General features: G+C 27.4%; 3 protein-coding genes across 3 annotated transcripts; 1 reads left to right on the top strand and 2 right to left on the bottom strand.

Annotated features, from left to right (window-relative positions):
• Positions 1 to 8203: 8203 nt before the first annotated feature.
• On the bottom strand, positions 8204 to 18485 carry LOC107163937 (rho guanine nucleotide exchange factor 10-like). Its single transcript, XM_015511582.2, has 17 exons — positions 18110 to 18485; positions 16769 to 17039; positions 16427 to 16700; positions 14952 to 15090; positions 14709 to 14880; positions 14412 to 14567; positions 14051 to 14347; positions 13898 to 13990; positions 13612 to 13836; positions 13374 to 13535; positions 13134 to 13307; positions 12870 to 13041; positions 12669 to 12811; positions 12384 to 12604; positions 12016 to 12307; positions 11822 to 11950; positions 8204 to 11711 (listed from the first exon to the last, which is right to left on the bottom strand). Exons 2-17 carry the CDS (start codon positions 17018 to 17020, stop codon positions 11178 to 11180), a joined length of 3435 nt encoding a protein of 1144 aa, XP_015367068.1. The 5' UTR covers positions 17021 to 17039; positions 18110 to 18485; the 3' UTR covers positions 8204 to 11177.
• Positions 18486 to 18717: 232 nt separating this feature from the next.
• On the top strand, positions 18718 to 20725 carry asrij (OCIA domain-containing protein asrij). The gene is made up of 7 exons (XM_015511565.2): positions 18718 to 18983; positions 19067 to 19133; positions 19251 to 19374; positions 19609 to 19798; positions 19886 to 20022; positions 20079 to 20202; positions 20517 to 20725. The coding sequence occupies exons 2-7, from the start codon at positions 19074 to 19076 to the stop codon at positions 20632 to 20634; spliced, it is 753 nt and encodes a 250-aa protein (XP_015367051.1). The 5' UTR covers positions 18718 to 18983; positions 19067 to 19073; the 3' UTR covers positions 20635 to 20725.
• Positions 20726 to 24393: 3668 nt separating this feature from the next.
• Positions 24394 to 25221, bottom strand: LOC149058747 (E3 SUMO-protein ligase KIAA1586-like). Its single transcript, XM_089218454.1, has one exon. The coding sequence runs from the start codon at positions 25219 to 25221 to the stop codon at positions 24394 to 24396; it is 828 nt and encodes a 275-aa protein (XP_089074580.1).
• Positions 25222 to 26708: the final 1487 nt, after the last annotated feature.

The raw sequence follows: 26708 nt of genomic DNA, 5'->3' as shown, positions 1-26708 counted from the left end.
GTGGGATGCAGGATCGGGTCCAGGACGCTTTCCTGCAGGTTGCTTCGCATCTTTGTTGCCACTCCTCGACGGTGTGGGATCTTTCTTCTCTTTTCGCGGTCTGCTTGGTCGCCGGTCGGCCTCGTCTCACCAGCCGTGATGTCAGCAAAGAGTCGGAACGAATCCTGGCCCGTTCCAGGCCGAGTAAGTCAGCGGGAAGGTAGTAATATTTTAGGCTGACAGGCCGTATTCACTCAGAATCGTTTTACGTATATCTACAATGATCTCATATCATTTATTTCAAAATTTAACACATATACATTACAATTCTAAGTACTTACAGTGCAGCAGGAAAATATCAACTTCCTCACATATTATTATTATTATTATTAATTACACAACTAAACAGTTAATTATTTACAGAATCGTGATTTTATTCAAATATACAATACATGCTCAACCATAATATTTTGCAGCAATAATCATACACTTGAAAGATTTAAACTTTAAATTATATTTTCGTTTTAAAATATAATACTTTTGCTGTACCTACTAGTGCGTACTACCCGACTTCATTGGGGACCAAAAAAAAAAAGCATTTGAAATTAAAAATATATCTTTAGGTAATATTATATTACCTATAGTATATTATATGAATTATTTAAAATATTGATTGAATTGTATAATAGAAAATTTTTTTTCTTGATACAATAAATTAATACACAATAATAAAATGCCAGCATAAATTTAATCACACTTAAATGGACTAAACAATTTTCCACCCTGGGAAACAGGGTATACTTTTCCTCCCCTCTACTAAATACGTGCCTCTTCTTCCTTAAGCCGCGTACCCATGTCCTACATATTAATACCTAAAATACTATTAACAAAAACTGCTGACACACGTGACACGTCACTGGAGCAGTGAAGCCATGGAGCGTGATGTGTAAGCGTACCTAATAATGTTATATTAATAGTATAATAATATTAATATATTATAGGTACCTATTTTTGGGTGGTAGTTATTTATAAATAATTATAATATTTAATGTATAATATATTATTATGACTGGCCAATCCGACATATTTAATAAAAGCGCCAACCAACCGATGGACTTAGCTTAATACCCCCGATAAAGAAAATTTAAATAAACGTTTTAATATTTCATTCACAAGTCTGGGCTGGACACGTGTATACATATATATGTATATGAACCAAATTCGATCGAAGCATATATTTCGGCGCTTTCTTGTGGTTCGCGTGCACTCGTTTTTATTACGTTGACCCCGTTAAGTTGTCGTTTTAATATTTAGGTATATTATGGTAATTTTGTTGTTTTTTTCATTCCTACACTTTTATGTAAGGGCCCGTAACAAAATATATATGTATCTAGATTACATACAAATAGACATGACAATATAATATTATATTATATGTAAGCACCTATACCTTTTATATATAGATACTGACCGAAAGAGCAACAGAAGAATAGGTATTATGATGGTAATCATGTTAATAACATTACTATTTACGTTTTAAATATACTAACATAGTGACATACCTACACTATATATAAGCTCGTATACTGCACATTGTTTATAATCGAGGTGTTTAATTTGGTTACCGGTTTTTTTCCCGAATCAAAATTCCCGAATGGTATTATACCAGAAAATTCGAAAACCCAAAACCTTTTTTCCCGAATATAAATTATAATACGTATAAAACATAATAATGAATTAGTAAAATTAATAATAACATGATGATAAATCCTGTAATGTACGTAATGTTTAATATTTTAAAATCGATAAATTATAATACGTATAATCGTATAAAATAAAAAAATGAATTGGTAAAATTAATAATAATAATATAATAAATACTGTAGTGTAATAAAATATTTTGAAATAATTAAATTATAAAACGTATAAAATATAAAAATGAATTGGTAAAATTAACAATATCATAATAAATCCAGTAATGTACCTAATGTTTAGTTTTCACCATGATGGTAAAGTAAAATTAAATTAAAAAAGCTTATACAATATAACGCGCTGAAAATTAAAACGAAAGTACAGGGTCCGTCAGAACAAACACATGTTTTTCAAAATGATGCTCAAAGTAATTTCAGTAAAAAATGTTTTATTATATCAAAAAATGCATACGCATATGCAGTTTATTCATATTATGTAACAAAATTTAGGTTTTGAAAATAATGTCAGGCATATGCCCTTGAACCACTAAGTAGGGGTGTTGTCACTCGCAAAACGATCCTATCGTGTCAATCAGCATATGTCTCGAAATTTGTCTCACCACTTGAGTGATCTCGTCTTTTAATTCATCAAGGGTTCGTGGTTTGTATTGGTAGACTTTTGATTGTATGTGACCCCGCCAACAAAAAATTGCATATTGAGAAGTCAAGGGTGCAAGGAGGCCACGGAATGTCCCCAAAACGCGAAATGAGCCATATGTATGACATTATTTTCAAAACCTAAATTTTGTTACATATAAAAAAACTGCATATGCGTCTGCATTTTTTGATATAATAAAATATTTTTTACTGAAATTACTTTGAGAGTAGCATTATTTTGAAAAACATGCGTTTGTTCTGACGGACCCTGTATAACCACAACTAATAGTACGCGAATAACGAGACTTTTCGATTACAACAATTACAACGATGTACAAGCGATACTAATCATAACAATAGTATCACAAGCGCGCGATGATATAGGTGTAAAATAAAAATCAATTAAATGCTAGTGTGACAAAGATAGTCGTTGTAACATACATTATGTCGTTGTAACGACGGTAAATTGCGATAAAGGTAAAATACCCGTATTTTTTCGTAAATACTATTTTTATCTTATATATATATAAAATATAATACATAGAAAATACACCAGTAATAACTAAATTTTTTATTTCGGGAACAATAAACGTCGGAAAAAAGGTGTTCGGGAAAACAGGTTTTGGATTTTCGGACTTTCAGGCAAAATACTATTCGGGAAAAAATGCATTCGGGAAAAATAGCGGGTAGGTACCGTTTAATTTAATAAATTATCCAATTAAATTGAAATTTGTCGTACTTTTTACCAACCGACACAGTTCTCAAGCGGCCACGAGTCACGACGCGCGGCGTCTTCATTTTACATTACAATAGCATTATTAATTATTATTACGGTTGCCAAATTTTGATATCACCAAACCGGGATTGAGTAACTTTTTTTTTTTTACTAAATTTTAAATTTACCAAATTTATAATTATTAATAATTGGCTTAATATTGATATTTTTCCGTTGAATGAATTTAGATAACATAATACGATAATCAAGTAATGATTATATTATATAATAGTATATACCGTGTACAATATTAGTCTTGTGTTTTATTGTTAAATTATACAATATTAGTTATTTACTCTCAAATTCTATTAACCGGGACAAACTTAATGACCGGCCGAGACACCGGGACGAAAGGCGAGCCTAATTATTATTATTGTCATAATTCGTTGACTTTTACTTGCAAGATATTCAACTAATCATTATTTCTTGAAACAATACATTGAATAAACTGAAAACAAAAGAGACTTAGGTACTTTTAAAAAGCGGATAAATCGTGGATATCGCTCTGCTGTATACAGTATAGGTTACAAGTGGGTTACTGCAGTAATGGATTGAATAAAATTTGAATCCAATGATATTATATCGTTGTATACGAAAAACGATTCTGAGCGGAGATGGTTTATTTGTCTAGGATATATCATAGATTATTCTAAACTTTCAAATCTAAGATTTAAAAAGACAATTTTTTATGAATTTCTAGCTTAAAATAATTTGCAAATGTTCGTGATTTTTACGTATGTTGTCAAAATTCAAACTTTGAATGCTTATAAAAAAAATTGTGACTATATATTTCTTTTATTTTTCAACTGCTATTGTAAAAATATATTATGAGCCTTGTATTCAATTTTCAAATCTTAGATCTAAAAAGAAAAACTTTTATGAATTTCTATCTAAGATAATTTGAACATTGCCGTAATTTTTACGTATTTAGTCAAAATTTGAACTTTAAATGTTTATAAAAAAAAATCGAACCTATGTGTTTTTAATGTTTTTCAACTGCTATTGAAACAATATGTTGGAAGCCTAATGTTAAATTTTGAAACTTTTTGACCCAACCACTAACATTTTAGTGACATTAATAGAAAGAAAAACTAAAAAGTTGAAAAATTAAAATGTTCTTTTATCTTCTATTGTAACAATATGTTAGGAGCCTTGTATTAAATTTTCAAGCTTTTTTACTTAATACATTACAAATACATTTTTATCAAGGTTTTTATCGATATTAATTTAAAAAAAACTAATAATGATCGAAAATTGCAAATACCTATAAATAGTTCAACTTAAGTCGAAATTTTTTGAAAATTGCATGGTGGATAGAAAAAAAAATCACCCATCATTGTAAAATCAATACATTCCTCGCTCCGCTCAGAATCTAAAATACGTCCCGCACTCTAGTTCATCTATATAACAACTATATATGGAACAGTATTCTGAGTATTCATCTCTTCACTGACTATTTATAATGTTGTGATGTGATATTGTGATCATTTGTATTCGCCAATTCGTCATTAGTTTCGTCGACCGGCTATGATTCGTGTTCATTCTTTATACAAATATCGAAATATGATTGTTATTTTTTAAACTTTTTACTAACTATTTTTCTTGGATAATTGTAATAGTTACAAATTTTAATTTTGTGTTTGTAACTATCCATATTATAATATATGGTTCCTGTTGAATATTTGTTAAATATCTGCTTTTCAACTTTATCTTCTGAAAAAAAAATTAAATAAAAAATGAAGGTAGGCCAACCTTAATTTAAATATTTCTCAAAATACAAAGTCTAAATCTATAAAATTCCAACGAAGTTCTAATTGTGAAATTTACAAGCATCATGAATGGTCATGCTGATGTTCTAAAGTAAATCGTCTTTTTGTTTTCCTTATATATTTTATTGTGGGATCTATAGTGATAATAATTGGGTACAAAATGGTACCTATAAATGATTTAGCTAATTTAAGTTTGAAAATCAAAATGCATGAAAAACTTTTAAACTTCTTACATTAATTCATATTTAAGTTTAAATCTTCTAGGAAAACAAGATATATTAGCCAACAACTTTCAAGTGCACACCAATTGTCGATAAAAAAATAAAATTAAACTGTAGTCCATAACCTTTATATAATTACATTTTATCAAAAATAATTGACTGCATTAAGTTTTGTGGGATTTTAAGTTAACTCTTCGTGGACACAACACGAAATCTGATTCTGTAAATCCTGGTAAAATTCGCGGATTGATTAATTTTAGTTCAGAAATAGATATTATAGCAGATGCATAATTATATTAAATGCATATTTAAAAGTCAGCAATTTTTAAACGTTTTTCTTAAGTTATTCGAAATTATATGTTGTATTGTACCTACTTATATTGTTTGGTAATACCTACGCCGGAATATAAACAATTGAATACAACAGTCTGTTTTTTTTTTTTTTTGTAATTGCTCATGAGACAGACATCTCAATTTAAAATATCTATAGTTTATAGATATATTTTATTTGATGGTACATCAGTTACAAGATTTTTGGTTTTTTTCATTTCCTCGAAACATGATCCAATGTCATTACCTAACTGTATAAAATATAACTTTAACAATATTATCAAAAAATACTGATAAATTTATTTCACAAAGTTACAACGGTACCGCCGCCGTTATAAGTGCCCGATTCTCCGGTGTGCAAAAACTTATTAGAAATAACTGATGAGAAGATACCTATAAAATAATATGCTCATTTTGTTCATTGTTATGCACATAAATTTAATTGGATTTTAAGTAAAGCCACTACACAAAATCGCGATGTTCGAATTTTTTTCTAATTTGACAGACATAACAATTTTTTTTTTAAATCTCCCTCAAAGAGAGACTATTTTGGATAAAATCGATAACCTCAGAATTTCAGAAGTCCACGCTCTTCAAGTACTAGGTGAAACTTTGTAAAATTAACACTGTTTATGAAAATCGTGGATCAATTGTAAAATGTTTCGAAGAGATTGAAAATATAACCAAAACATCGCAATTAATCAAGCAGGAGCGTTACGTTGATTGTTGAATCATGATAAATTTATATTTTGGTTGAATGTATTTCATCGTTTAGTGCCACATGTTGACATTTTATACAACATAAATTACAAACACGAATTGATGGCCAATGTCCAGTTCAAGTTAATGACACAATAAAAAAATTTAAAGAAAACATTAAAAATTAAATACATAAGTTTTCAAATGAAATGTCTAAAGACGTTTTAACATAAAAAAAAAAAGATCAAACGACCCAAAGATTTCAAGGAATGCAGGAATTTCAAAGGAAATATATGATGTTTTTATTAACCCTTAATCAAGTACGTCAGTACAAGCCTCTTTTTAACGTTCAGTCGTGTGGGCGTCTAAATCTATCAGACCTCATTTAAAAAAATGCTTAACATATGTACAGAAAGTTCCATTTTTAAATTCAAAGAAATAATTGGTTACTATTATGATACATAAAAATGGAAAAAAATGGAATGATAAAAGATAAAATAAAAATAAATACAAAACTATGTTACTAAAAATGATGTTACGAAAAAAAAACAAACCTAAAAATGTCATACCTTATAAAATGTTGGTTTATAAGAAAAATATTTTAACTTGAAAATCTTATTTTTAGGACAGTAAATAAAATTTTATTTTAACAGAATTTGTTTTATTCTAATTTTTCATATTTTTAAATATGTCCGCTTCCATTTTGAAGCTGTTTGACATATTTTAAAACTTTATACTTAACGAAAATCGTTTAAACATTATCATAAAAACTATCTCCTAAACATAGAAAATAGAAATATAAACAAATGATGTTTTGTAATATATATGTTTTATTTTTGGTCAACTAGACCCCCGCGCGCTCTGCTTAAGAGTTATAATAGCGTTCAGAACCAGTTCGAGCACAAAGTTCTTATATTTGTTTCTTATTTATTTAAATGCTCGAATTTTCCTACACATGGAAAACATTTTCCACAACATTTCAATAAAACAATTGAATATTATCCCGCTTTTGATAACAATAAACTTGAAACTGAATTAAAATTAACATATAAGTGAATCGATTTTTGTGACGAGCCAGCGCCAGTAAATTTATTAAAAATTCTTTATTGTCAGTGTTTTCATAATCGTATAAATTTATATTAATAACTGCAACAATTCCAATGACATCGGCTGAAGCAAAGATATCATTCTCAAGTATTTAAAGAATTAAAACATTCATTAGAAATACAATGGTAGAAGAAAGTCAAATTCATTAACTATGATGTCTATTGAAAAAAGTATGAAATGTCTAATTTAAACGATGAAGTTATATAAGTGTTTATACAAAAAAAAAAGACTGACATATAGATTTAGTCTTTAAAAACATAACTGATTTTATATAATACTAATTTATATTAAAAATACTGATTGTAATGTGAATAGACGTGTAATAATTGTACAGCTCCAATAATAAATTATAATTAGTATGATATTGTGTTTTTTACATACATAAGACAATAATAATTAGGTACCCAATTAATAATTAGTTATTTTTTTCTAATTTATATTTATACTTATATTTTATTGTGGTAAAAAGCTTAAAAAAATTTAATTTAGATAAGTACATTATTTTAATATGTAGGTACCTAAAGAAAATTAATATTTTTACAATTTTACATAGGTATCATATATATTTTGTATGCACCTTATGTGAACCTCACAGATGCCACTGTTTTTACCTCCCTCTCCCACCTGTGGTATAATTATTCTAGAATATTTTTACAGCTTGTAAAATATATTATATAATATATTTACCCTTACCCTCTCCCTCTCCCTCTCCCTCCTCTTCCATGGGTAAAATGTAAACTAAAAAAAGCAATTTACGATTGTATATCAAATATTTACCAAATATAATAATTGTATAAGTGTAAAATGAATATCACAAGGTGCCAATTATCAAGTTATCTAATAATCTATTATAATTTATAGGCATGCAAGAACGAACACTGCAAGATATCCTACATACTATATAAAGGGTGAAGAAACAAATAATTATGAACGTCAAGACGAACATAATTTTATTATTACTATAAATTTTAATAATTAAAAGGAAAAAACATATATTTATTCTTTTTTTTTTACACAAAATACAAAAGAATTTATTTTTACAAATAAAATCGTTTAAAACTAAATTGGTTTAAATTATAATCACTTATAGTGTATACAATTTTACCAATATTACAACCATATTCGGTAATTATAACTTATCATATTAACGTAAAAAAAAAATTATATATATAGGTATATTTAGTTATTATAATATATGATTAAAACTTTCGTTTCTCGACTTTGATATACATAGTAGACACAGCTCGTTCAAATAGACATTAGAAGTAGTACATATTGTATTAAATTATGTACTACGAAATAGAAATATAGTAATATAATGGGTGTAATTTAATAAAAATATAATATAAAATAATATATATAATCTTTTCTTCAAGACGGCAGAACAAAAGAAAAACAAATAAAATGCATATATAAAAAGCGATAAAAAAAAAAAATTAAATACAAATCTCAAAATACCATTCTTTTACAACATGAAAGGTAATCATTTAAATACAAACAATTATAATAAATGTAAATATGATCCACTATATAACATTAGTGGTAGTAGTGGTAGTAGTAGTAGTAGTAGTAATAGTATATAATCGATACTTTTTATAAGCAATTACAGATACAGTTTTGTTGTGTGTACAGAAATATCGAGCAAACACTATATTTTTTTACTATACAATATACATTGACAGATAAATGAGTGAGGGTAAAAATTAGTCAAGTAATATTATGGTGATTTGTAACAAGTAAAGAGAACATAGCTTTATAATTGTTTTGTGTTTAACAATCTATACATTAGTTAACGTTGCAAACATCTACAGCTATTATACTGACGTAAAAAGCCATTTTTTACTCATGATAATATGTTTATGCATGTGTGCGAGTTGTGTTTATCTGTTTCTTAATTTGTACTTAATTGACTAAATGTATTATATTAATATGTTAATATATATATCTTTGTATGTGTTTAATGATAAAACTAAAAGTTTGGCGCAGTATCTAGGAAGAAACACAAATTGTTTACATATATATATATATGTAAAATATATGTAATATTATTATTAGCACTAATAGTAAGTGACAAATGTGCATCGGATGAAATATTAATATCGTAAAATACAGTTTGTCATTGCCTTAGATAATAGGTATAGTAATAAAAAATAATACAAAACTTTAAGTTAATAACTATGATAATATTACAATGTACATATTATATTATAATGATTTAAAAGCATTTGGATGAATAGTAATAAGTATATCACAGTATTAAATATGGGTAAACACTTATACACTACATATTAGTATCTGTAACTTCAAGAGCTTAAAGAAATTTAAGGTACAAGTAGCAATGAGAGCAAACAGGTTGTAATAAAATGGACAAAAAAAAAAAATGTTTTAACTAATTATACTAATCATTCAATGGCAAAAAGCCTCATATAAATAATATTGCTTTAAAAAATTTAGAATAATATATAGTATATTTGATAATACACTTATATAAATTAAGGTAAAAGAAGATTCAATCATAAGAGTAATGAGCTGTTAAATACTAAACATATATGTGTTATAAATAATAATAATTCATTTTTACAATTTATGATGACATGAAATACTATCTTATGTTGTTGAACCTTTGAATACTTTCAACAAAGGACAGTATAAGTAAAATAATAAGTAAAGATTTACAAAACTGGTTAATACTTCAAAATACTTAATTCAAGTATTCAAATTGGGAAAAATATGTTAGCATAGTAGTGTAATACTGGAATTTATGCATAGTAAATAATCTAATAATAGATTACAGTATAAATAATAATGTTCTAATCAAAATTACCTATACATTTGTATTGTTTTCTTGTTATTGGAATAAATGTATTAATCATTTTTAATCATATAGTTATTAATTGTATATAAATATACTAATGATTACTATCTTAAATACTTATAATTATATATTAAGTATTAACTATCTATAATCAACAAATTCAAGGCATTAAAGCTGTTTATATCATACTTAGAAAATTTAAAATAATAGAAGTAATAATTGTGGAGTTGAGAATAACTATTGAGCAGTTAAAAATGTTGAAGTCCTAATTTAGCTAAAATAATAATTAATAATACCATTAATATAAGATTATTCTATAATCAATGACAATACTAAAGGACTGATTATGAAGGAAAATATTTATGAACATTTTTTTGGGAGGCAATATGAAGTGTTAAATTGCAATTATTTTTATTGTCATAAAAATTGAAAGGAATATGATGAACTGATGGTCTGTTTATAAAAATTAATTATTATTATTTCATAATAGATACAAGAAGAAAACTATCAAAAATTAAATTTTTGTATAAAGTCAATAATAGAGTTTATATTATAAGATAAATAAGATAAAACAACAAAATGAGAAAATAAGAAAATGTTAAATACTCAGATTATTTATAAAATAAAAAAATTACTCTTTTCACAGCAATGTTTTCATTTAAATATTACTATTTAATTGAATACTTAAGTCTATACTTAATATTATATACAACTATAGTATACAGCTCTAAGGAAGAAGAATATTTTGATTTGGCAAGATAAAATGGTCATTTGGTTTCAAAAAGGTGTTTCATGAAATGTGTTAGTATATAATATGTATTTAGAAAGCATAAAAGTAAATAATAGAATTTGGAATTAATTTTTTTTATATAAATATAAAGGTTAGTTTTAATATTAGAGTTAATTCCTACTTAATACCAGCTTTCAACGTATAATAATTATTAATTAAATGTTAATTTTTAAGTAGGTATATGATTTTGTAGATAAATTAAATTAGTTTTTAATTGTTTTTGCAATACAAATATGTTCTAAATTATTACATTATCAATTTCAGAAACACCCTGTAGGTTAAAGATAACGAGTTACCTACAACTCAATAACTATTAAAATTAAGTCACCATTACCTACTTACATTTATAACTTAATCTCCCAAAGTATTATGTAGGCATTATTTTCAATAGTTGAACAACACGGTTGCTGATAATTGACATAGCCACGTCCACAAGATACTGTTACTAAAGTGAAATCTTTTTTTGATACATCTGATGATCTGGCAAGTTGTACTGCTGATGATTCATCAGTTGATCGCAAAGACCACCGACTTGAATTTAAAGCGTCTTCATTTTTATCATAGTCTTTGACACACATTAAACGGCCATACAAATCATAAATATCACTAGCTAATGTTTTTGAAGGTGGGCGTTTCAGAACAGTAGGTGGATCTTGTAATGGCACCAAAATAGATATCGGACCGGTATGTCCATGATAAGAAACATTTACTTTACCACTGATTATAGGTACACCTTCTAAACGAGGTAATGGAACAGTTAAGCTAATACCAGCATCAGTTCCAACCCATAGGAGACCTTTACAAGCCATAAGTGCAGTAACATTAACTGGTGTAGCAGTGCCTTTTAATCTTATAACATTTGATGCAATATTAATATCCTGGAATAATCATAATACAAGAAAAAATTAATTTTAAGCAATTATTATCATTTTAAACGAAAATTACAAATATAATTTTTTATAAACACTATAAAAAAAAATTGAATTACCTGTAAATGTTTAAATGTTTCAGTATGGTATAAACAAACAGTTGTTGAATTCATTAGCGAAAGCCAAAGTCCAACACCAGAATGAGCCAAAAGATTAACATTTTTTCCATGATGAATGGTAAAATTTTTCTAAACAAAAATTGAAATTTCTCATTTAGTACAACTAATTTTATATTATTTATTTTCATATTTACTTGAAGTTCTCCAGTGATGGCACTCATAACAAACACTTGTTTACCACATGCCACGTATAATGATAAATTAATAGGTAATATACATGTTATAGGCGCATCAGGGCCCAAAACCACAATCTCTGGTTCTTTAGACTGGTTACCTCTTCTATAAAGTAGCAATGAGCCATTTGATAAAGCTACAAATACAGTATCACAATGATGTTTGATTGCTGTGACTCTGAGGCTCTCGTCTTCACCCGGTAATGAAATACTTGCTTCTTCTGACATGTCAGCAGTATTAAATATCAAAATACTAAAAAAAACAAAAAAAAAATTACTAACCATAAATAATATTTCTTAGAAAATAGAAATAGAAACACTTAAGTTACCTTTTATGATTGGTACCCATCCAAACTGTATCAGAGGCTCTGACATATTCTATAGCGGTTACAATGGTTTGTGGTAAATCTAGAGTTGTGATTTGTTTTAGAATGCAAGTATTATTAACAGACATGATGGCTATATGTGTATTCATTGGAATATTGGTAGTGCACACCCACAGATATGAAAATTTACCACAGCCAGAAGAATAAAAACATCCACAAGTCACCTGCATGGTCAATGTTATACAATTAAAAATAGGTACAATTGTATTAATTAAATTTTAACATTACCTCTGCTTGTTTGCTAGATGAAGTTATAGGATGAGCGCCTACAAATAAAGGCATTTTTGTCATAGGGCGCATCAACTCTTGATCAGGAACTTCCCAAGCTGGAGAATTATTTGGATCGAGAGCCAAACGAGCAAGCCTTAATTCTATAAAAATTTTAAAAAATTGGAAAAGTAAAAAAAAAATTATTATTCTAGAATTTACCAGTGATCCACCCTTTACGTAAATCGGGATTTTCCATTTGAAAAGTGTACCCTTGTCGGTTAATAAATAATTGGAGACAACAGGAATCCATCCATGCTACCTGATCTCCTTTGTATTGCACTTCACACTGTATTGCATTTAACACTCCTTTTAAATGATCTGGAGCAAGATCCTAAAAACAAAAAACATGATTTTGTAAAAATAAATTATTAACAATTAATTTAAAAATGTATATTAAAATTGTAATCTGAAATTAAAACTAACCAAATATGTGCCTTTTAATGTTGACGCTAATTCAACAATACGACTGATTACTTGATAATCATGCATTAGATGATTCATTTCATTACATAAATTGTCTGTTGTGATACTATTATGTGATGCTGCACTTCCAGCGATTGTACGTGAAACACTAGGTAATGACAATGTGTCAATGACCTATAAAAAAAATATAAATTTAAAATTATTATAATAAGAGTAAGAAATAAAATAACTGTAACATACTTGAATTTCAGCAATTGGAAAACTCCATTTGAAAGTTAATCTTTTTTGCGACGTACTACTGGAATCATCTTTGTTATTGACAGAGACACATACAAGCAAATCATTTAATAATAATAGGCGTCGTGGTTTACATTTTCCAATGACATCTCCATGATTAATTTCCTATAATTTTAATGAATATGATGAATTTAAAAAAGTAATAAAATTTAAAAATGTATATTTTTTATAAAGATCTCACTATTTGAGTAACATCATCTTGTCTTAGAAGACATCTGTTGCTGTCTGCTATTGGACGAACAGCTAACTTACTAGACACAGACTTTAACATTTCTTTAAATGCTTGAGCTTGCTCACTCTCACGTTTCCTTTCATTGAGCATTTCTGCTAATGATTCTAATTGAGTTAATGCTAACTGTAAAGACATTCTATCAGGATGACCATAACCTGTATTATGTAATAAATCCTAAAAATAAAAAATAAGCATGTAATAAAAACATATTAAAATCATAATGTGAAATACAAACCTGGAGGAAAAGAATGAACTGTGGAAATCGTTGTACAGGTTTAACCATTAAGCTATAAAATGAAAGACGGTCATGGGATGCTTCTTGTCGATTCTTAAAAAAAAAAAAAAATTATATATTCAATAGAAGAATAATATACAAATAAGTACTAACTTTAAAAAATTCTGCAAGAGATGCTTTTCTTTTGGTTTCAGTTTTTGCCAATTCCATTGCATTTAAAAAATTGTTTATAAACCCACTATATATATCCAATACAATAGCTTTACTAAAAGATCCAACAAAAACATCACCAATTCTATGATCACGATCCCAATTTGCAACAGCTTCAGCTAATGCTATTCTAAATAATGTATGGCACTGTAGTATCTCTGGAACTCGATGAAATAGTATTGAAATTTTTGACTGACTTAAAATTGATGGCATACTTTGTTCTAGAGGCTTTTTGTAATCCTAATATCATAAAATATGCAACTTTGAGATAAATATATACTTAATAACTTCATTATTAACTTACATTCACAAGTCTATGAAGAGTAGCTAAATATGAATTTTCACTTCTAACTATATCATCAACAATATATCTACGTCTTAGTTCTTGTTCAGAAATATCAGGAGGTGCTGGTGGAAGACTTGGTGGAATAAGTCTTCTAGAAAAACAGTCTTCTTCAACCTAAAAATATAAAAATTAATTTAAAATAAAATATTATAAATAATATATTTCTATAGCATCTAACCCTATACCTAATAGAATATTTTTTTTATGGAAAGAATGAACATAATATTTAGATATAAAATGACAATATTAACATACCTCTGGTAATAGAGGCATTTTGCTATTTGGCCGAACATCTAGATCGTATTGTGAGCATCTTCTTAATGAAAACCATCTCGATAATAAACCTGGACTAGAAGGTGGATCTGGGGATGGAGGGTTTTTTGTCCATCTTAATGTCTTAGAAACATTGTTTCTAGTATCATAACTCCTGTTAATAAAAATTTGAAATATGAAAAAAAAAACAATTAATAGAATCACAGAAAAAAACTAACTACATACTTGTTACTTTCTTCTTCAGATGAAAGTTCTGGATCTCTGTCAGAACTTGAACTTTTTTGTGAAGGAGTATGACGCTCATTAATAGTGGTTGATTGTGTTACTTCATCCCAAGAATTTTGTCGCCATCGCACTGACTCATCTGTTTTTCAAATGGAATATTCAGATAGGCACATTTTTTTTTTTATTATTATTCTTTTATTTCTTTAAAACTAAGTCTTATCAAATTATTATTATATACATTTATTATACTCAGACTCATTTAAATTGTTTGAAACTAACATTTTTTACTTGATTTATTAGTTAATTTAATTTTAATAATTTATATAGTTTTTAAGGCATTTTTGGGGTTTTTATTAAGTCTCTACTAAAGTACCGAAAAATATAACACTTAATTTTGTAATACCACATAACATAATTGATACAATATTGGTTAGTACTATAAATTATTTGTATGATATAATCACACTTAATTTTTGACTACAATAAACTATTAAAATACAAATTACTTTACTGAAAAGTAATAAAAAAAACTTAATATGCAAAAACACTTATGTTAAATTTGGAAACAGTGAATCGGCATAAACATTTTTATAAGCAATAAACCAAATTGGTTCAGAAATGTCATCTTCTTTACAATTATTTCTTGTAAAAAAAAGGAATAAAGGACCAATTTGAAACCATCATTTTAAATGAGATATTAAGATTAATTATTTGAAAATTAAGATATTAATGTAAAACAATATAAATTAGGTAGCATGGGAATACCTTTACCACAATTACAAATCAATTAATCAACACGATAAATAAATCCAAGTGAAATTTAACATCACTAGATGGTTAATTGCAAGTACTATAAATATAAAAAAATTGTTTAACCAATGTGTGGGGTAATCTCAATAATTATTTATTTTTTAATATTGTTCTTATGTTATATTATTTTTAATATTCGCATAGACTAAATTTATTTTATTTTTTATCAATGATAAAAAAAAAAAATATAGGCATCACTAAAGACCCGTTTTCCAATCATAGTTTAAACCTCGGTTAATATGCTTGAACAACTGATTTTACCAGCCGAATTCCGTGGTTTAACCGGAGTTCAACTATTGTAATACGGGCCCTTAGACAATAATTGAAACAAAATACTTTTACCATTCATTGCAAAATATTTGTATTTATTAATTATGCTGTCAATAGTTGATTAACCTAATTTTTGTTAAACAATAATAGTTTTAGAAAAAGATGTTGTAATACTATGTATGTATTTTATAAATACTAATCAAATTAATTAATATAAATTTGTGAATATTAAGTTTAATCAATAATTTTAGGTCTTATCAGTAATGTTTCATATTTTCTTGATTTGAGCATAATGATATTTATGGAATAAAGTGAATATACAATGTCAATATTGTAAAATATAAAGTAAAGTTTACAATTAATAGGTCTAAAAAAATAAAAATTAATTAACTAACCTGGAAGTGATGTTTTACTCGGACTGGGTGAAATCAATGTAGGCATTTTGTTCCAAAACCGTTTTGTGCTAAAATGAGATTTACGAGGCCGGCTTAAACTATTTGTGCCACAACTGCTAGCATCACAAGCTACCCCACTATCTACACTCAAATTCACAGGTGACCCATCTCTTGAAGTTCCTAGATTGAGGCCAGATGAACCATTATTGTTTAAACATGCACCATTATCAGGCATTATCATAGCTTCCATTGATAAATTTAATTCATCCAAAACCTAAAACAAAAAAAACATATAATTATACATTAAAGTTGTGGGTATCATGTTGATAAAAAAACACTTGCCTGTAAATGTTTTGAATGGACATATCTAACTTCTTCATCAAGTTTTGATGTTCCAATCTCTTCATATATATTTTCTTCACGTCCATATCGGTTGATATAACTATGTTTTGAACATGCATGTGGTTTCGACCCATGAGGACCATGCTCATAATATGCATAAGCATAGTCACCGTTGCTGGGAGCAGGTCCACTGTACCGTGGACAGGTACGTCGACCATCCACATATTGTGATTGTTTATCTCTAGATGCCATTTAATCAGCTATGATAAACCTAAACATTAATACATACCAATTCATTAAACGACTTTGGTATTTTAATATTTTAATAAAGTATATTTTAATAAAATACTATTCAATAATTTAGGCAAGCTTAGAAATACAGTTTTCTTATCTCACACCGAAATTGTAAAAAACAGGTAGGTACAGTGAACCATCGTTCATAAACAGATAAGAAAATAAAGTAAAACCTCCGTTTCATATGACAAGGAAAAATAGTAATATATAATTCTGATAGGTAGTTATTATTTAAAAGGATATTAACAATGGTAACTATCATTTTTACAATAGGTAAAATTAATTGTGTTTTACAGTGTATAAATATATTAATGAAAAAAAGTTGTATTTACAAATATTATTTAAAAAAATTTAAGGCCAAAATGCTATTAAACAACTCCAGATACTAGTTATTTAATAACTAATAATTAAAATAATAATAAGTTACAAATGAAATATGAGTCAATGCTTTAATTGTTGTATTTAATGTTTGAAAAAAATATAAACAGCAAATAAATAAATATTAAGTTACTCAATTTATATGGAAACTACTACCGAAGCTAGCTAATATTCAATACCTACTTATCAATCAGTGTTGTTAACTAATGTTCACATATTTCAATTAAGCAAGTATACAAAAAAACATGGGAATTCTGTTATTTTATGACACTAACTACATTTTTGTCTTTTAATACTGGTGGTCCACAAGATATATGTTAACAACATTTTTGAATAAGTACAATTTTCAAAATTTTTAAAATAAACATTAATCGGTACATCAACCTAACTTATCTCCTCCCAAGTATATAATAGCTGTATTCATATTTTGATAACTTTTAAATGTATTGCTATAGCTAGATTAGGAAAATTTAAGCTCAAACCTAGGTAAAGGATGTTCAAACAAGATAATAATTAAACTTTTATTAATTATTTTTTTAACTTTTTTATTTCGGGGTATGTCGAAAAACATCAAGTCGGTTTAATTTTTTAAAATATTCTATATTCACCTATCTTTTTAATCAAAATAAATATTAAAATAAACCGGATAAAAATGATTGAAACACTTACGTTTTTTGTAAAACTATTCATTGCCGGAGGTACGATGAAGTAATTCGAAACACAAGCACTAATGAAACATTTTGACTGCTTATGAACAATTGAATCTAATTGCTTATTAAAAATTGTCTAAATATCAAAAATCGCGACGACGACGACACTACACAAATCTAGGGAAATCGTACGCCAAAAACTATGACAAATTGACAAACTACGGCGTGAACTACAAGTAAGAAAAAAAATTATAAATTAAGTACTAACAGAAAAAAAACTTAATCAGACTAACAAGTAACAACATTGGTTAATTGACATTATAGGGGGAACGACTTGTGTGATTCGGGAAAAGGAATAAAAAAAAGGACCGTACTTGAAAAACAGTATTATATTATATACCTGTATGGTATATATAGTAATGAAATGAATAATTATGGAGTGGTGATCAGATTATTTATTAGGTAGCGTTTGGAAGACGGTGATCGTGGCTGCGCTCGGCGGCCATCCGCAATTGTTATCATAGACATTGGACACGTTTCTCCTCCATGCTTGGAGTATCCACAACAATAAAGATAGCGCTCGAAAATCAAAAATAATAAAATTTATCATTTTTTCTACAATCAGTATTCAGTACAATCCAGGTAACCGAATGCAGGCTCTCTACATTAGTACATTACGCATTACTGCATTAGACATTCATATTCATATTGTCTTGTCTAGTTGTCTGCCTTCAGACAATTTATTACAATTTGCGAATCACAATTCTTAGTAGTGATTAGTGAGCATAAACGCATAGTACGCCATACAACTTAACTGCTCTATACTCAACAGAAATCGAGTAATCTATATACGTTAGTCAACTTACTACAGAACTGCTGCAAATTGTGCGTTTGTAAGTGTCAACAGTAGTTGACGTCAGTCAACAACTAATCTGTTACATACAATAACATAAAATTACTATAAATCTCCATTCAGAAAAACGATGGCAGATCTATATTCCGGTGCACCAAAACAGCAACAGAAACCATCTCCAGATTCGCTGGTAGGTTATATTTTGATGTATCTTTCAGTCCTCCAAATTACTATAAACTGTATTATAACGGCACCCGTAAGACGTATTGTTACATTGAGTTTATTTTGATTTTTTCTTGTCATATAGTTCTATCAGTTTTCGCCTGAAGAAACAAGAGTCATGAACGAATGCAACAAAGAAAGTTTTTTCCAGAGGAGCCTACCGTTGTCGCTGATCACAGGTGCTGTTTCTTATGCCGCTGTCAATGCTGGTAAGCTATGCTTGAAAACCTTTTTTTAATAACAACATAAGCACCTTCAATTTTGTATTAGGTTTACTAACTAAAATTTAAAGAAACATTTAAAAATGAGTCTGAATTGCCTAAAAAGCATTTAAATATTATAATACTATAATACATTAATTTGTCATGTATTAAATGAAAATTTTCATGTTATTTTGTTCACAGTATAAGTTTGTACTATTATAGTTTTTTTTTTTTTTTTAGGTTATTTAAAGCGAAGTGTGAAATGGGGTCCATGGCCAAAAGTAATGTTTGGCGGTCTGGTCGGTTATCTTATTGGTAAATATTCTTATCAAACAATATGTGCTGAAAAATTAATGCAACTGCCTAATAGTGAACTTGGACGAGTTCTTAGGGAACGCAGAGGAAAAGCAAATGGTGAACTTTTCCAAGGGTAAGAGAATAACATTTAAAAATTAGCTACAAAAACTCATTCACAACTCACAATGATAACGTCTAATTATTTTCATTTATTTTTCAGAATTGCCATTAGTCCAACTATTGTTACATCTGAGACTGATATGCCAACAATTATGACTGATTACAAATCTGATATGAATATTGATATGCATAAACCTATGAGTTCCTTAGATACAGATTATAGACCGAATTATGATGGTAGAATTAATAATATAATAACATTATTCTCATATTTCACATAATTTGTATTTTAGGTTTACCACTTAGGAAGGATAATGAAATTTCAATGGCAAATAGTACACCTACGTCCTATGATGAACTTAGGATGCGTAATAGACAAGAGTATGATAGAACACAACCAAATAAAATGGCATATAGGTAAATCATTTAAAAGCTATTATCCTATATATACTTTATTCATGTTAAGAAATAAATTTGGTAGTCGCCTTGTGCAAAGTTTTGTGGCATTACTACATAGCATGTATTCAGATTCAAATTCTAATAAGTCTTATCGTAAAAAAAAAAATGGTAATAGTTGTCTTTAATTTATAAAGTTCTGAGTTTATCAAGGAAAGAGGTATTCTATTAGTTCTATATAAAATATAGCCATTATATTATTAAATAATATCTTGCTTTAATTTGTTTATGATTTTTAAATAACATTATACTGAAAATTATTTTTAAACATTTAGGCCACCACCTCCATCAAATACTCAACCGATATGGGATAATCAACCTTATCCACCATCTGATCAAACGAGGATACCTCAACATAGGGAATCACGCAATCAGTATGGAGATGTTGTATAATTAAAGATAAAATCATTACTCACTTATTAAATGTAATATAATATTAGTTTTGTTTGTTATAACCTAATAAATTATTTTCAACATCTGAAAATACATTTTTATTATTATGTAATTTATTTAGAATTGATATATTGATATTGAATTGATATTGCTGACTGCTATGAATTTATCATTATTTGCTCAGAATAATAATGCATACTTAATACTTTTTTTATCAATAAAAAATCTGTGGTTTAAGTATGCAATCCACTAAACAATACAATCTAGTTTTTAATTTGTTGTCATTGTTGAATATGTATATAATACAGTAAAATTTATATATTATCAATTCAAAAATCAAGAAATTTATTTTAGCATAAATATTTCTTTGCATTCACTAAAAGACGAAAAAAATCAATTAATTTCTTCTAAAAATATTGTTACCTTGCCAAATGCAGTACTAGTTTTAATAAATATATTTTTATTATTAATTTAAAACAATTTAAAAGTTATCAATAGTAAGTAGTATGTGGGGCACTTGAGGACACTTTTATTTTTTTATCAACATTAAAAATCATAAAAAAACATAAACATTAAAAAACCGACCTTATATTTTTTTGTTAAAAATTACAAAACATCTAGACATCAATTAAAATTACAAAAATGTAAACTATTTTTAAATGAATCTAAATTTATAAAACGTGCACAATTTTAGATTAGAAAAGTTTCAAATAATACTTTATTATATTGTATACAATATTACAATTTAATACTTTGAATATAATTTAATTTAATTACTACATTATTATAACCATTTTCTAGCCAGATTATGATCTTTAAAAAGAGACTCTGATTGTGGTTATTTATTAAAAAAATTTACTTCAAGAACAACAAAATATACAATTTATATTATTTATAATAATGATAACAGTAATTCTTCTTCATAAAATGTACCTTCTATATCATAAATTTTATAATAAACAACATTTGATATAAAAACTTTTTCAATTGTAAAAATTTCCTTAGACCAATTTGTTTTCAATTTATTTCTATATACATCAACTATTGATGATAATCTAACTCTATCATTTATCTCAAATTTTAGTACAGAATTACTAATATCATAGCTATAAACACTATTAAGTAAATCATACTCATTATTCTTATTAACTTCAACAGGTTTCATTTTTATTGTTCTGTGGTATGTATTGTTATATGTCTTAATAATCTTTGGTAATTCAGAGATCCATACATTGCTTAAATAAAGTACTTTCTTTAATTTATCACCTAATGTATTAATTACAAAAAATGGTCTGGTATCTTTAAATTGTTGTGGAGTTATATACATTAAAACCACGATAGATTATAGAGGTATACGCACGACTATCAAAATCGTGTCCCAAGAAATATGTTTTAAGAAGGTTCTCACCACTAGATCGCGTAACAGTCTTTTGGCCCTAACTATAATGTTTATTTATATATTTTTTTTTTTTATTAGGAAAGAGCCCTCGGCAGCATAGGCCATTGGGCTTACAAAATATGAATAGCTTAAATTAAATATTTACAGTAAGAAACATAAACGAGAGAACTTAATTCTAGATTTTGGATTGAAGGTTTGCTGTTGTGATGAATTGGATGATGTCTGTTATGGCCATTTATTTATATTAATATTATAGGTAGGTATGTATTATATTTTGTCTACAATGAAATATAAATTGTATTTTATATTGTAATACATTTTTCACCATAACGAAATCAAAGTATAATAATAAATTGTCTATTTATTTGAATGTTTTTGTGTAAGATGGTTAAGTGTTTTATAGTATATTGCAAATCTGGTTATGCAACTTGCAAGGATAAGAAAAATAAACCATTAAAATATTATCATAATATATACATTTTGAAATGATAATTATTGGATACATCCAATGGTTAAATTTTAAAAAAAAATGTACAGTAGTGCAAAAATGAAAAGAATTATATGTAACTGCAGATAACTAATTATATACCTACCTACCTACCTTATTGACTAGAATATAATTAAAGGGGTACCTATGTTCAAATATTATTAAAAGAGAAGACTTAAACCTCCCCAATTCAAGCACTGGTTACATATGCTTTACACTGTAAAGTTTACAGTCTTATAATATAATTTATTATATTAGGTTTCAATGTTTAAAGCTCCTACAAAAAAAAAACCAGATTTTGATAAATGTAAAAAAGCTATACCAAAAAGGGATATTGAACTAAGCACAAATTCATTTGTTTGTTCAAAGCATTTCAAAGAAGAAGAAATTATATGATTTTGGAGTTCTTGAGAGGGAGACTAACAAATAAAAGCATTTAATAATAATAATAATAATAAATTAATAATATAATATATGTTCTTAATATTTGTTTTATTTAAAATAACAATCTGTACAATAACTAAAAAAATCATGTTAAATTAAGTACCAATATATATTTACATGAATATTATTAAATAATAAAAGATACTGTAACGAAGCTAGTTATAGCTATTCCAGGTAATACAATTATCCATATATATTTTTTCATTTATTTATTGTAAATAGGTATCTATTATAAATAATTTTCTTTGATCACAAAGTAAAAATATATCTTTCTAAATATATTTTTGACAGGTGGCAAAAGCCAAAATTATTGAATGGAGCAATTCCTTCAATATTTCCAGGATGTCCTATATTGTGCATACCAAAAATTATAAAAAATAGGAAAAGTCCTAAAAAAAGAGATGTGTCCACAATCTCAAAAATTGATCATGAAAAAAAAATAATTAGTGCTTAATCATACAGTATATTATCATGTAGGTACAATAATTTATTTTTGCTCATAACATGAAAATATATTTAGATATTATATTATGTATAATTTTACAATTTTAAATTCATTCTGCTTATAATTGTCTATCAAAAATTTAAAAATATTTATTTAATGAAAAATGTTTAATATTAAACATGATAACTTTCAACATAGTAATCCAAACATTTGCTTTATAGTTGTGCATGCTAGAACAATTTAGTGGGTAGACCTAACAAAAATGAATTACTAATATATTTAATTTTTTTTTAATTTTTATTGACTTATTATGTATGTAAATATTATTTATAAAGAACAAGCTGATATTCCAGCACTGTCCATTATTATTTATAGATTTTATAATTTTACCTTAATTTGTTAATGTGTATATTTTATCTAGTATAACGTCGAATTTATAATACATGTCTTCATTTACATTAATTTATGTACAATTTTGTTTTTTATGAGACTTTTTGATGAGTTTTTGTTCGTTTATTTTTATTGTATGAAATCTGTATTTCAAGCATGAAAATTAGGGCCAAAAGACTGCAGCGTGATCTACCGGCAAACCAGCGAATAAAACACATCCACTGGACAATTGTTTGCATTATGAATATACGGCCGTAATCTCGTAGCGAGCTAAGACAGAGTCGCCGCTCGGTGTTGTCTTTTTTCCGCGGTTGAGACTGACGGACCATCTCCTCAGCTCCCGCCTGTTACGCCAGCGTGCCGAGTTTATTTTATTATATTTGCTACCACGTGCCACCTGGTGTTCTGGTCGCAGTATATTTTTATATATATATACAATATATTATACATATACCAGCAGTGCTCGAAATGAAAAATTTTACGAACCGGAACGTTTAAAAAATTAATATGAGTATTATAATATTAATTTTTAATTTTAATTATTTTAAGTAATTTTAAGCTTAAAAAATTTACAATTCAAATTGAATACATAGTTTATAATAATTTCCATAATGCTGAATATTTGTCGTCAATTTTTTTGTCACGTTTGCGACTTGCATTGTCATCAGCAGCATGTCCACCTTTGGCTAACCATGACCGTACATATTTTTCAGGACGAAATTCAGTGAGTGGAGGGCCAACACAATTAATAAATAAGAGTGCAGAGACTGTACTAATATTTAATGAAGATCTGAGAGGTGTTATAATTTCATTCATTGAGCTAAAATTTCGCTCGCACTCACTTGTAGATATCGGAATAGTCGCTACGGTTTTAAAAAGTATTTGTAAGTCGTCTGGAACACCTTCTTTTCCTCCTTCCAATTTGAATATTTGAAAACCCCGAACAATATCATTTTCTTTATTTAATTGAAAGTGGCGACATAAGTGACGTATTTTATCATCTCCAAATGTAATATTTTCGATTTCATCATTATCGGAAGTAGGCCATTTTTTTGGATCTAGTACGCTAAGACTATCGATTAAATTTGTATAATTATATATGTTATCCTGTTGATCTTTTTCATGTTGACTTACATGTGATGAATTAGTTGTTATCATCCGATTTCTTAAATTATTTGCTAAACCTCTGTATAGTTGACTCGTATTAATTTGTTTTACCTTTCCATTATGAATAGGAACATTTTTATAAATATTTAATTCAATCGCTTTTAAAGCGCCGGCTAATTTATGTCCGGGCTCACTTACCATCGAATCAAATACTCTAATTGTTGTTCTAATAGATTTATCGGCATCTACAAGAGTGATATTACGCCTTTGCAAATACTCCGATAAGTCTCCTAGTTCATCTAAAGCGTCTGCCATTGCATTAAGATTACTAAGTGCTACATAGTTCAATTAAATCGAGATTAAATGTATATGGTTCACCGGGAAATGTTTCAAAAAATGTTCGCAAAACGACCACTAATGTAGTTTTTCTACTAAGAGTCGTTGACTCGTCTACCAAAATTGATATTTTTTTTTTGTCTAAAATTATATCTTTACAAATAATCGTTTTCATTTCAGTAGCCAGATGGATCGCAATTTTCGCACAGGTCTTATCTGAGTGTAATATGTTCCCCATACTAATCCCGTTTAATACTTGTAAATCAATATCTACCGGTAAATCAACAAATGGTCTTTGACTTTTAATTATTTTGTAAACCGTTCTAAAGATTTTTTCAGTCGTTAAATATTTTGCCCGTTGTAACTCACTAATACCTTTTTCTATCTGTTTTTTTTTTTCAGATTGCTGTAAAATGTTTGTTACTTTAATATGGGCCTCCGAATTTTTATGTTCATGTATTTTCTTTCGTAAACTAGACATTTGGGAATCTTTTGTTTGTCCATTCGATTCTATTGAACACTCTTGCCAAGGTTTTGAAATACGTAAATTTTTTTCACCAAATAATCCTAATTGAGTTATTTTTTAGCATACACTACAACCTAACTTTTTATTTTGTACAATTAACCAATTATATGATAATTTAAACCCGTCGTACTGACTTTTATTCCAGCAAGTTGGGATATGTACATCACAGTCGGAACTTTCAACATTTTCGACGACCGTTTCAGGATGTTCTAATGCTACTTTTTTATTTGGATTTTCTGTTTCCAATGAATCGTTCGGACGTTTGTTGACCCAATTTAATAAAAACGAACTCATAATTTATGATAAATTATAATACTTAAAAGTAAAATGCACCTCACACATATACTGATGCAGTAACTGACCGCACTCGAAGCAAAACACCGACTAAATATATTGTGACATTGTCACTTGTCAAGTATTATCAAACTACAATCAAAATATAAATTAGGTAGGTATACACAATGTACACATGTATAACGATTACAGATAGTCGGTAGATAGAGTTTGTTACAATTTGTGACAGAATACGTTATCGATAGTAAATTGGGTATTTTTACGTTTTATTGCCTTTTATTGCGATCACGACTTTAATTGTATAGCGTAGCCTGTGGGAACTTTTCGGTCATTAAATCGTTTACGTTTTTATTTCGAATAATTGCGATAATACGATAAAACGATTATACACGCGTGATGTCAGGTGAAGCCTCATGGAGTTACAAATTAAACTTCTCTCTATATTAATTATTAAGTATATTACCAATATTAATTTTATATTTTGTCGAAAGGAAATTTTATAATTTTAATCCTCGAAATTGTGATACTGTGAATTATTACGAAACGGAACTCTTAAATTTTAATTTTAACCAACGGGAACGGACGCAAAGTTTATTTTACGAACCGGAACGCCGTTCCGGTGCGTTCCGGTCCATTTCGAGCACTG

Source organism: Diuraphis noxia, unplaced genomic scaffold (genome assembly GCF_037042655.1).
Source record: "Diuraphis noxia isolate RWA-SAM2 unplaced genomic scaffold, SU_Dnox_SAM2 contig0002, whole genome shotgun sequence".
Lineage (NCBI taxonomy): Eukaryota > Metazoa > Arthropoda > Insecta > Hemiptera > Aphididae > Diuraphis > Diuraphis noxia.
Note: the sequence above shows the minus strand (reverse complement) of the source record. Positions and strands in the feature narration are given on the sequence as shown.

What these genes read in the sequence shown, in the direction of transcription:
- asrij (XM_015511565.2), top strand. Translation starts at nt 19,074, where the DNA reads ATGGCAGATCTATATTCCGGTGCACCAAAACAGCAACAGAAACCATCT. An exon ending in AATGGTGAACTTTTCCAAGG is followed by an intron (nt 19,799 to 19,885) that starts GTAAGAGAATAA and finishes TTTATTTTTCAG; the next exon opens with AATTGCCATTAGTCCAACTA. An exon ending in CCAAATAAAATGGCATATAG is followed by an intron (nt 20,203 to 20,516) that starts GTAAATCATTTA and finishes TTAAACATTTAG; the next exon opens with GCCACCACCTCCATCAAATA.
- LOC149058747 (XM_089218454.1), bottom strand. Translation starts at nt 25,221, where the DNA reads ATGGCAGACGCTTTAGATGAACTAGGAGACTTATCGGAGTATTTGCAA.
- LOC107163937 (XM_015511582.2), bottom strand. Translation starts at nt 17,020, where the DNA reads ATGGCATCTAGAGATAAACAATCACAATATGTGGATGGTCGACGTACC. An exon ending in AGTTCATTCTTTTCCTCCAG is followed by an intron (nt 13,837 to 13,897) that starts GTTTGTATTTCA and finishes TTTTATTTTTAG; the next exon opens with GATTTATTACATAATACAGG. An exon ending in CATTAAAAGGCACATATTTG is followed by an intron (nt 13,042 to 13,133) that starts GTTAGTTTTAAT and finishes TTTTGTTTTTAG; the next exon opens with GATCTTGCTCCAGATCATTT.